This window comes from Eublepharis macularius, chromosome 19 (assembly GCF_028583425.1).
Source record: "Eublepharis macularius isolate TG4126 chromosome 19, MPM_Emac_v1.0, whole genome shotgun sequence".
NCBI classification, from domain to species: Eukaryota; Metazoa; Chordata; class Lepidosauria; order Squamata; family Eublepharidae; genus Eublepharis; species Eublepharis macularius.
This window is the reverse complement of record NC_072808.1, coordinates 11519862-11531487: the sequence shown is the minus strand read 5'-3', so window position 1 is coordinate 11531487 and position 11626 is coordinate 11519862. Positions and strand designations below refer to the sequence as shown.

Here is an 11626-nt window from a genome sequence, read left to right as displayed (position 1 = left end):
GCTCTGGGCAGGCGATCTGTGAAGAAGCCGCAGTGGCTGGCCCTCCGCTTTGAACTCCTCCAGACTTGCTCGACCAGAAACGTGGCTGCCAGCTGAGTTATCCAGCTCCTGGGGGGGTGTGGTGCTCCCAGCCTCTAAGGCTTTTCCAGCTGAGAGGTTCTGGGCATGTGGCCAAATGCTCTCCTGGCGGCAGCCTCGGTGGCGCTTTTCCTGCTGTTGCTCCTGGGTCTCCAGAAGAGGGAAGGTGCAAGAGCAGGCTACAAACACACACACTCTCTCGCTCTCCTTGTGTGTCAGACCAGGAACCTAGGAGCAAGATCCTGGTGACTGTGCCAGCAGCTGTGTGTTTGTGTGTGCCAACAAATGGGTCTGTTTAGAGTGTGCACCGGGTGCTAACGTCAATCCAAATGGAACTGGTGGTGTTGTATACTTTAGGGATTCTGTCCGGGGATTCTTCAGCTCGGCCGCGTTCCTAAGAGTCCATACTGAGGATCATATTCACCTGCTCTGTATGTAGACTTCCCAATGTGGACCGGCCACAGGACATGGAGGTGAGTATCTAGTGGACCTCGGTTACCTGTTGAGCGATCTGATTTATGCTTTGTAATCCATCCAGATATATGCTTGACTGGGTGAGTGCTGAACTCTCTTTGTGTTCATTTGCTGTTAGCAAAAAGTGACAAAGAGTTTTGGTCATAGATTAGATTTGGAGGAGTTAGCTGTGCTAGTCTGTAGCTGCAAAACAGCAAAGAGTCCAGTAGCACCTTAAAGACTAACCAACTTTACTAAAGCATAAGCTTTCGAGAACCACAGCTCTCTTCGTCAGATGCATGGAGGATATGAAGAAAACCCTCCGTGGACTTGACAAAGAGAGCTGTGATTCTTGAACTCTTATGCCACACCTGTATGGGGCACCTGTAAGACTTGACATGTTTATCATGTTCCAAGTTCCCATGGACTTGAATTCACCCTATTCGAATAATCATGTTGGCCTCTTAAATATGCTACAGAGGGAAACAAATGTCTAGAGAAGGAAGGAATCCCCGAGTGACCGTAGATAGCCTTAGATCAACCACTGTTCCCTCAGTCCCGCTTTCCACTGCTGTATTATGGAGATCATAAAGCTGACCTACCTTAAAGGATTGTTGTACAGACTGTTGAAATAATGTAAGTGAAGGAGTCTGGAGATCATAAAACATGGTGTAAACATTACGGCCGTCGTTGCTTTCCTCTTGCACTGTGTTATAAGTCTGACCCTTCCCTGGTGCTGGCAGATTGCAGAACAACGGACGGGGGGAAAAAAGGAGTCCTAGCTGTTTTCGTTTGTTCCCGAAAGGTGGCCTTGAGCAGGCATGGAAGATGGCATGTCGGGCTCCCGCTTGATGATATCACACACTTGCCCCAGCTCTCTGGGGGACTCACAGCAGGTACGGTGCCTGAAGGAAATCTGCTGTATGTGATTTGGAGAAAGATGCACTTGTTCCGCAGCTGCAGCTATCAAATTCAACTTGAGGGACAGATGGGCAGCGCCCCGAGGATACAGGGCATCCGATGGGTAAGTACCAGTGTTCTTGTACTGAGCTTTGGGAACAGGAGAGTTGGAAGTGGGTACTTATGGCTGTGATGGTGCGAGCAGATTGGTTCCCCCTGGGCGTTCGTAAAACGAGTCGATGTGGCCACGAGCCGAAGTTTGTTATTGTACCCAAAGCTGGTTTTGCAGCCTGCTGTGAGTCAACTTGATAGCAAATCAATTGAGATCAGTGTGTTCTTGGTGCCGGAAAGGACATGAAGCAGGATTTTTGTTTCATAATTGGAGTCCGTGTGCTTGGTAACTTTTAGCACTCAGGCTACCAAAACCTCTGAATTAGTCCAGTATCCTGTTCTATAGTATTTCTTTTTACTCAAGTTCCGTTCCGTGTTATTTTTCCCTACGTGATCCAGTTGGCTAGAGCAGTTGTGCAAAGGTTTTATGTATTTGTTCAAATACATTTATTTCCGTCTGTCTGTCTCCCAAGTAGCTCAGCGTACTCATAACAACCTCGTAAGGTAGGCCAACCTGGAAAAGAGGTGCAAGTCACTAACCCAGTGAGTTTTGTGGCCGGCCAGGGATTCAAACCTAGACATCCCTGATCCAGGTCGATCTAGTATGTTTTAATCCTGGCTTTCCTCCAATGAGCTCAGAGAAGCCAATTTGGTTCTTCCTTATCTTTTAAATGTTCACAACAACCCTGTAAGGTAGATTAAGCTGAGAGTGGTTTGCCCAGGGTTACTCAGTGAACTTAGTAGAAAACTGGAGATTTGAACCTGGCTCTTCTGGATCTTTGTCAGTTCTCTAACTACAACCACCATGCAGATCCTCTAAACCCTACTGGTTAATTACAAAGTAGCTACAAGGGGACCATTAATAATATTGATTTTAGAGTGTGCAAATGATTTTACATATTATTTCAGTAATCTTCTGTAAGGTAGGTAGGTCAGTATTATTTTCCCCATGTCACATCTATGAAGAAATCACTGTGCTAGGTATGTCTGTAAAGAGCTGTCTGTAGTGTGCAATTAACACCACATATCTCCTAACAATGGGTTAGATGCCGCCAGTTGTTTGTCTCAGTCTTGCTCAGTACTCTTCGTAATATTCTCCCTGTCACACACGGCTTTTGCCATGCAGGTCCTGTGATCCTAGGGTAGCCTTCTGGGGTGGTCAAAGGAAACTCTCTGCTTCCTTTTTAATAATAGTAACAAATAGTAGCAACTCAATGCAAAAAGAATGTAGACAAAATCGAGAGGGTGCAGAGGAGAGTGACGAGGATGATCAGGGGTCTGGAGACTGAGCCCTACGAGGAAAGGCTGAGGGCCTGGGGAATGTTTCATTTGCAGAAGAGAAGATTGGGGGGGGGGGGACATGGTTGCTCTCTTTAAATATTTGAAAGGCTGTCATTTGGAGGAGGGCAGGGAGCTGTTCCAGTTGGCAGCAGAGGGTAGGACCAGAAGCAATGGGCTTAAATTACATGCAGAAAGGTACCGTCTGGATATTAGGAAAAGCTTTTTCATGGTCAGAGTAGTTCCAAGGTGGAATCAGCTACCCAGGGAGGTGGTGAGCTCCCCTTCACTGGCAGTTTTCAAGAAGAGGCTGGATGAATATTTGTCAGGGATGCTTTAGGCTCATCCTGCATTGGGCAGGGGATTGGACTAGAAGGTCTGTACGGCCCCTTCCAACTCTGTGATTCTGTGAACTGTGTTTATATACAACTCTTCTGGATGAATGTGCCCCACTCAGAGCAGTGAACAAAGTCAGTGTTGTTATTATCCCCACTATACAGCTGGGCCTGAGAGGAGTGGCTTATCCAAGGCTGCTTGCAGAGTTCATCGCAGTAGGGGGGGGTGGTTTCAAACTAGCAGAGTGCTGATGCGCAGCCCAACCGCTTAACCGCAATGCCACAGCAGCAGTGAAGAAAAGCTGGTTGGCTCCAGCTCAACAAATAGACAGTAACAAGTGACAATGCTACACATGTGTGAGCGAGTAGCTGTGTGTACACATACTGAGAATCAACAATTGGTATAAGAGCTGATGTTTCCTTCCGGCTATCGAACTCCAGATTCTGTCTCACCGAGCTGATCATTTGCATGTGATCCAAGCAGATTAATCCTGTCATGTGAGTCTCTTCTCCTAACTCACAATGAAATGATTGCATTCTAGGCATAATAAGAAGGCTCAGGAGCAGTTTAACCTTCCTGTACGCAAACTTTTTTTGCCACCTGCCATTTCCCTGCTTTGAATTGCTCCTTTCCATTGGCATCATCATGACATCATGATGTAGTGGTTAAGAGTGTTGCACTAGAATCCGGGAGACCCAGGTTCGAATCTCCACTCTGCAGTGAAAGCTCATTGGGTGACCTTGGGCCAGTCACACACTTGCAGCCTAAGCTCTACTTTGCAGCCGGTATGGTGTAGTGGTTAAGAACGGCAGGACTCTAATCTGGAGAACCGGGTTTGATTCCCCACTGCTCTGCTTGAAGCCAGCTGGGTGACCTTGGGTCAGAGACAGCTCTCTTAGAGCTCTCTCAGGGCCAAGCTACACATGACGAATGACACTTGAACGGCAAGTGGATTGAGTCATGTGTAGCTTGGCCCTTAGTCAACCTGGACAAATCAAGAAAACAGGGGAGCACCCGCACTCTCCGAGGATAAGAGGAACAGAGGAAATTCTGTTCAACTAAAACTAAGAAGAAACTTGATTCTTGTCCAGCAGGTTATTTTTCAGTAAAAGAAACACGTTTCATACTAAGAATTCATTTGTGGCTTTTGATGAAGCTGTGAGCCTTGCAAAACGGGACAATTTAGCCAGGCAAACCCGTTGCCAATCTCCTGCCAAGAGCAGCCGGAGAGTGTGGGCACTCGCCTGTTTTCTTGATTTGACTCTTGGCATTTGTGAATAAAGTTTTGGATTGCAGCAGTGGTCTTTTGGCGTGTCCTTAGTGTGCCTTTGCCTTGGAGTTTGGGACCGTTCCCCCTGTCTTTTTGCCTGAGTCAACCTGGAGCCAGCTACTTGAACATGGCTTCCGCCGGGATCGAACTCTTTTAAAAAACACAGCTGTCTCCTGGATAGCCCAGGAAATCATGATCTTGTCAGATCTTGGAAGCAGGGTCAGCCTTGGTTAGTAATTGGATGGGAGACCTCCAAAGAAGACCAAGGTTGCTAAGCAGAGGCAGGCAGTGATAAACCACCTCTGTTAAGTCTCCTGCTTTGAAAATCCCAGCAGGGGTCGCCATAAGCCAGCTATGACTTGACAGCACTCTCCACCACCAAAGGGGCAGGTCTTTTTCTTTAGATCATTTCGGAAGTGGAAGAGTGGTATGAATTAATGAGGAAGCAAAGCGTGAAAGAGATACTTGGTGAAGCTAGGAGGAAGTGTGGAATAAATGATGAATGCATGTCTGATAAAATACATCTGTGACCCCCAAAATGCAATCTTCCACTGACAAGACCATCTTCCATGAATTTGATTTTTAAAAAACTTTTAACATCATGGTATGGTACATACATAGGGTTACCCACTGCCTGGACAAAAATCCTTCCATCCTGTTAAAAGAGGTTTAAAGGGATATGATTTATTTCTGTGCTATGAAAAGCTCCAGCTGTCCATTTCAACTATTTAAGCCTATGCATATATGGTGACAATCACCTGATGTCTCCAAGTTCTTCCATGATTCCCATTTTTTAACCTACCAAAAGGTTCTAAAGCGCTTTTTTATACACACAGAAAGTGTATAAAACCCTAAAACCCATAAGCTCTTATTATCTCTGTATCATAAGCAGGGTGCGAAACACGGCTTTCTCAGGCACGGCGTGAAGTTTTAACCTGGTGTTGTTCAGCTACTCCACTCCTACCAGTCCGGTCTGTATGGTGTATTGTCGCTGCCCAATTTGAATCTTCCCCTCCCCCTTTGTGGACATAACACATGGCTGAGGCTGGTATCCATTGCCGCAAAATAAAATGACCCCAAATTAGTCTGGTTTGTGGGAAACCTCTAGAAGCTAGGTTAAAAAGTGGCAGTCCTAGCACTCCGCCAACGCTACCTCTGTGGCCGTAACTGTTGAACTCCGACTTCATAATATTAAACAGATCTAGTCCCAGCATTATCTTTGGGATTCCCCATCCGTCCATTATCTGCCTTAGATCACACCCTCTTGGATTTGGAAATGCTATTTCAGTCGCTTTCTCTACGTTCGAGCGGTAAGAAGGCCAGCCCCTCCTAAGTGGGATTGTCACTTCCCCATTTTCCTGCCTGAGAATGTAGAGAGTCAGCTTGTCGCCAGAAATCCGGCCAACATCGGCAGCCGGCCAAAACCCGGGACCTGCAGTTTTCCTCCTGACTCTATTTGGCTACTGCTGTTCCCAAAGGCCATCGCCCTTCCTGCGACCAAAGAGAACAGCCGGGAGTTCCCCTGGGAAGCCTCTTTCCTCTTGATTTTTTTTTTAAAAGTAAGGAGAATTGAACTGGTGATCTCAAAGACTTAAAGCAGAGGTAGCAGGCTGTTCGCTTGGGAAAATTCTCCACAACTCAGAGACTTCAAAATATGTTTGATGTCAATTTAAACCATGGTGCAGGGTTTTTTTTAATGCTTTGCATTTATATGGCACTTTCAAACATAGTGTATTATATAGACTGTCTTGAGGTGAGCCTTACAACAACCCTATAAAGTAGATTCAGAGGAGTTAGGCAGGAGTTTGTAGTTGCAAAATAGTAAAGAATCCAGTAGCACCTTTAAGACTAACCAACTTTATTGTAGCATAAGCTTTCAAGAACCACAGCTCTCTTCAACAGATGCACGCAACTAACCAACTTTATTGTAGCATAAGCTTTTGAGAATCACAGCTCTCTTCATCAGATGCATCTGACGAAGAGAGCTGTGGCTCTCGAAAGCTTACGCTACAATAAAGTTAGTTATTCTTAAAGGTGCTACTGGACTCTTTACTATTCTATAAAGTACACTCATATTGTTATCCTAGTGTTGCTGGTGGGGAGACTGTGGGCCAAGCTACACATGACGAATGACACTTGAACGGCAAGTGAACAGACTCATGTGTATTCCTCCCTGTTCACTTGCACGCCACTCGAACACATGTGATCAAGTGGAGCGCAAGTGGAGCGCAAGTGAACAGGGGGGAATACACGTGAGGGCCAAGCTACACATGACGAATGACACTTGAATGGCAAGTGGATTGAGTGGAGGGCAAGTGAACAGGGAGAAATACACTTGCTGTTCAAGTGTCATTCGTCATGTGTAGCTTGGCCCTGAGTCTGTTCATTTGCCGTTCAAGTGTCATTTATCACTTGTAGCTTGGCCCTCAGAGAGAGAGGGAAGCTTACCTAAAGCCACTAAATGAATTAACGGCAGAGCTGAGATTCAAACAGGGACTTTCTCATTCATAGCTGGAGGCCAAAACAGAAAGGACATGGGAGATCCTCCATCAATCTTCTTAGCATATTTAAAAGGCCAATAACTGCCCTGCAGAGCAAATCAGGGCTGTAACTAGGAAAAAGTATTTAATCCTTCCAGAGGGATCCATTAAAACACAAACCACGATTAACAGCCCAGGGCTGTTAACAGACCAGCCAATTGAGGGTACTTGTCTTTCGCTTTCCAAAGCTAATAACAGTGTGGGGTGGGAGGGTTGGGTTTTTTTTTTTTTGCAAAACTGTACAAGGGTAGAAGATGAACAATGCATTTCTATGCAGAGTTACTCCAGTTTAAACTCATTGGCTTTAATGGGTTAGTCTGCAGTAACTCTACACAGGATTTCTCCCCCTGCTCCATAGTCTGGACCCAAAGTAGGACCCTAAATGGTCCTGGACTATGATGTATTGTCCTAGGGCTGTAGCACAGTAGAGCACCTTGTTTAACATGTAGAAATTTCCAGGTTCAAACGCTGGTACCTTCCATTAAAAGGATTAGGTTATCTGGTTAAAGGAAAGACCCTGTCTCAGAGAGTGTGAGCATGGAGAACAACCAGCAGTAATAACAGACAAGACTGGCCTTGTTTGGTTCATTTTTAGACAACTCTTAATCTCTTGGATTTGGGGGGGAGGGGGGAGGGAGAAGAATAGCAAATTTAAGAAGTACCTCCAAACTTGTACAAAGCATTTTTCTTTCACTAATTCATCTCTTGGATTGTTTCTAAGGAAAGCTGCAGAAAAACTGTAGCTGCTAGGCAAGGTGGAGTTTTTACTCTCCAATTAGGAATTAGCCACTGGCTGTATTTATTTTCTTCTGCTTGCAAGGGTGGTATCCTTTCCTCAGATTGTCAGTGCAGTATTTTATAACAGTGCTACAAAGAGGTACGTTGGGCTTCTACAAGACTCCTGTTTATTTTAGACAAAGAGATAACACCTTGCCCAAGGCCAGCCAGAACATGTCCTGTTCTTGACCCATTGTAAGAGGGAGAGACGATTGATAAGAATTTGTTATAGTCATCACCATCAACAACAACATTTGATTTATATACTGCCAGGGCTTTTTTCCAGCGGGAATGTGGTGGAACAGAGTTCTGGCGCCTCTTAAAAATGGTCACATGGCCGGTGGCCCCACCCCCTGATCTCCAGACAGAGGGGAGTTTAGATTGCCCTCCACACCACCGAGCAGCGCGGAGGGCAATCTAAACTCCCGTCTGTCTGGAGATTGGGGGGCGGGGCCACCGGCTATGTGACCATTTTCGCCAAGGGCAATTTAAACTTTAAAAAACTCCACCACCCTTGTTCCAGCTGACCCAAAGTGACATCATTGTGCAGTCCTGAGTTCCACCACCTCTTTCCCCAGAAAAAAAGCCCTGTTGTCCCTTCAGGACAACTTAACACCCACTCAGAGCGGTTTACAAAGTGAGTTATTATCCTCACAACAATCACCCTGCGAGGTGGATGAGGCTGAGGGCCAAGCTACACATGACGAATGACACTTGAACAGCAAGTGTATTTCTCCCTGTTCACTTGCCCTCCACTCTATCCACTTGCCGTTCAAGTGTCATTCGTCATGTGTAGCTTGGCCCTCAGCCTTCCATCCTTCCGAGGTCGGTAAAATGAGTACCCAGTTTCCTGGGGCTAAAGTGTAGATAACTGGGGAAGGCCATGGCAAACCACCCCGTAACAAAAGTCTGCCAAAAAAACGTCATGATGCGATGTCCCTGCATGGGTCAGTAATGACTCGGTGCTTGCACACCTTTACCTTAATGTGTGGAGATGGGCAGGTAAAGCTTTTCATAGTGTTACGGTAAATCAAATCTTGAAGACCAGGGCTGCAGAGGCAGGCCATAGCAAACCACCTCTGTTAGTCTCTTGCCATGAAACCCCCACCAGGGGTCATCACAAGTCAACTCTGACTTGAGGGCAGAATTTCATTCATTCAAGCCTCGGTTAAAGTGACAGGCTTTTCTCCAGGTCAGCTGGCGACACCACCTCTCTCTATTCCTAGTCTTTGGTAAAAAAAAAAAATGACCTGGTTTGGGGAAAGCCCTGCCTTGCCTTTGCCACCAAAATCTAGCCAGCTTTTAAAAATTCAAAGCATCTCTATGTGCATAAGTACGTTTTCCCCTCAATTTCCCCAGAGGTTGGGAAAGGGACAATGCAGGGAAGAGGGGGCTACATACAATCAACAAATGTTTTTGATGGGATTGTGTCTGAGTCCGGTCGCAAGGGTCACCTTCTTAGGTCTGCAAGCGATGGGAGTCTTCTCTTCCACTCGGATTTGCAGCGGTAGCTCTGTAAATTTCCCTATCCCTGCAGTTGGAGGTCTTTTTAGCTAGAGAGGCTGGGGATAAAATCTGGCCATTCTGTATGCAAAGCGAGTGCTCCGAAACCAAGCCAAGGGCCTGCTGCCCTCCCAATGAAAATGTTGGCTACAGTTCCTCCTGCTGTAGGCAAGGGAGCCGAGAAGGGACAGGCAAGAAACAAGGAGGCGGCTTGACTGGGGGCAATGGCAGTAATTCACACAGTAGCAGGTTCTACATCCAGGTCAGTAAGCATTAAAGAGAACTTTTATTCTACTTTTTGGAGTCAGTAGCCAGACGAATTTGGCCGCAGCTCCGTAACTAGTGGTTCCGTAACTAGTTGCCTGGGAAACAGGTGTCACCTCCTTGGGGACAGTCCTGAGTGAGTGAATTGTTGACTCTCCTTCCATCCTTTTATCACAGTCTGGTTCAGAAACGAGTTAGACTGGCCTCTTTCAGGTCCTCCCGCCCCCAGGACATCTTGCATTCCCGGCTGCAGATTAAATCTGAATCTTTCTTTCTAGAATGTAGAAGCACTGAGATTCTTCTGGCACTTCCCAGAAGTCCAGTTTAGAGGCTTTTATTTGATGGGGCACAGCCTGCCCTCTGAAACCAATGTTGTGCAGTAGACATCTACCTGCCCCATGGTGGTAGAGAGTGCCCTCAAGTCATAGTTGAGTTATGGTGGCCCCTGTTAGTTGAGTTATGGTTTTCAAGAGATTAACAGAAGTGGTTTGCTATTGTCTGCCTCTGCAACCCTGGACTTCCTTGGAGGTCTCCCACTCAATTGCTAACTAAGGCCTAACCTGCTTAGCTTCTGAGACTCTCTTTACACGAGACACCGTGGCGCATGTTCATCAAGTGTAAGGAGATGCAATATTAGCCAGGAAGTGTAGTTTAAAAAGACAGTGCCGGCAGAGATTGCTCCTCACAAGGTTGTTAATTTCATCTTCACCTCCTGGAAGACTCCATCAATTTTACTTCTCCAGTCTAAAACTGTGTGGGGTCGCAACCAGAGGGCAGCGAGGAATGGAAATGAGCTGCAGCTGCCTTCCAGAGCCGGGCTTGGACCTGGAGAGGTTATAATTGGCTGAAGTTTCCCTTCTGGCATTTCACAGCCCCTTCACACAGCTCCAGTGTATAGCAAAGCCTTTGCCCTGCCCCCAGCTCTGTCTTTTAAAACTACCCTTCCCAGCTAACATTGCATCTCCCAACACATGTTCTTCACATGTCAGATGGATGTCTTGTATAGAGAGGTTCTGAGATCTGATGAGATCAGGATCACCCGGGCTTTCCCAGACACGATCTGCCCCATACCAAGCTAAAATAAATGGTTCCCATCTCCATTAAATGTCTCTTTCAAATCAGGTCACTTTCTTGGAAGATCTCTAGATAGATCGGCTTCCTGAAGTCACAAGCTAAGAAATGGGAAATTGGCAGTGCAGCTCTAAGCCTAGTTGCCCCTTTCTAAATCCATTGAAGTCAATAGACTTGGAAGGGTGCTGGAGTCTTCGGGACACGTTTCAGCTACTATAGGGGTCATATATGGCTAATAGCGGTTTGGTATTGAATAGTTAATTACTGTTTTCAGGGAGCATTTGCTGGTGACGGGGGGGATGGTTTGAGAATAGGGGTTATCTCTGTCTTCTCGGGCAAAACCAGGTGTGTAGAATGCTCTTTTCTAAAAAGGCAAAATGCAGGTAAAGATCATGCACCTCAACTCCGTCTATCCACAAATGAAAGTCTCATGCACCTCAGGGTCATACAGGGGAGCGGATTTAACCCTACAGCCCTCACTCAATTTCACTAATTGAAAGCAGGCTTCTGTCGTTGTTATTAGCAGTTTAAGGGAGCAGGAGGAGATCTTTATTTAAAGGGCATGTACTTTTTTGCCCCTGTAAAATACTAATAGCAAAGGGGACAGAACCTAGTTAGGACTGTTGCGTCCAAACAGCAATTGAAGGGTTAAACCTCCTCTTTCTTTCCCATGCGGCCCCAAGACCAAACGAGGCTTCCAAGCCTGTAATAACGCCTTTAAGATGCCCTTCTTCAGTGCTCAGCAGACTGTGAGAGAGGCTGGTTTTTTTTCTCAGGATGTCTGACTGACCGGCAGCACCATGTTCCTTTTTAAATTGGGTTTGAAATTGTCAAATGTTACCCACTAGGACAAGCAAAAATTATTCCTTACGCTTAGGACTAGAGTGGAAATGCTGTTTGTCTTTAAATATTTGCATATCCTTTTCAAAATGTCTCTTTTGTTGTTGTTGCTCGTACGTCTGTTGTTGTTTGAATGTGTCTGGAGAACAAAGCGCTCCTGTTGAACTTCTCCTGTTGTATATTACATTCTATATTTCTGTAATTC

General features: G+C 46.0%; 1 protein-coding gene across 2 annotated transcripts in view; it reads left to right on the top strand.

The window, feature by feature from the left end:
* Positions 1–266: 266 nt before the first annotated feature.
* Positions 267–11626, top strand: part of RAPGEF3 (Rap guanine nucleotide exchange factor 3) — a 63041-nt gene continuing 51681 nt past the window's right edge. For both annotated transcript variants that reach the window (XM_055003725.1, XM_055003724.1), the window contains exons 1-2: positions 267–551; positions 1337–1555. In XM_055003725.1, the coding sequence (XP_054859700.1) occupies positions 546–551; positions 1337–1555 (225 nt within the window). In that variant the 5' untranslated portion in view covers positions 267–545. The remainder of the gene's footprint in view (positions 552–1336; positions 1556–11626) is intronic.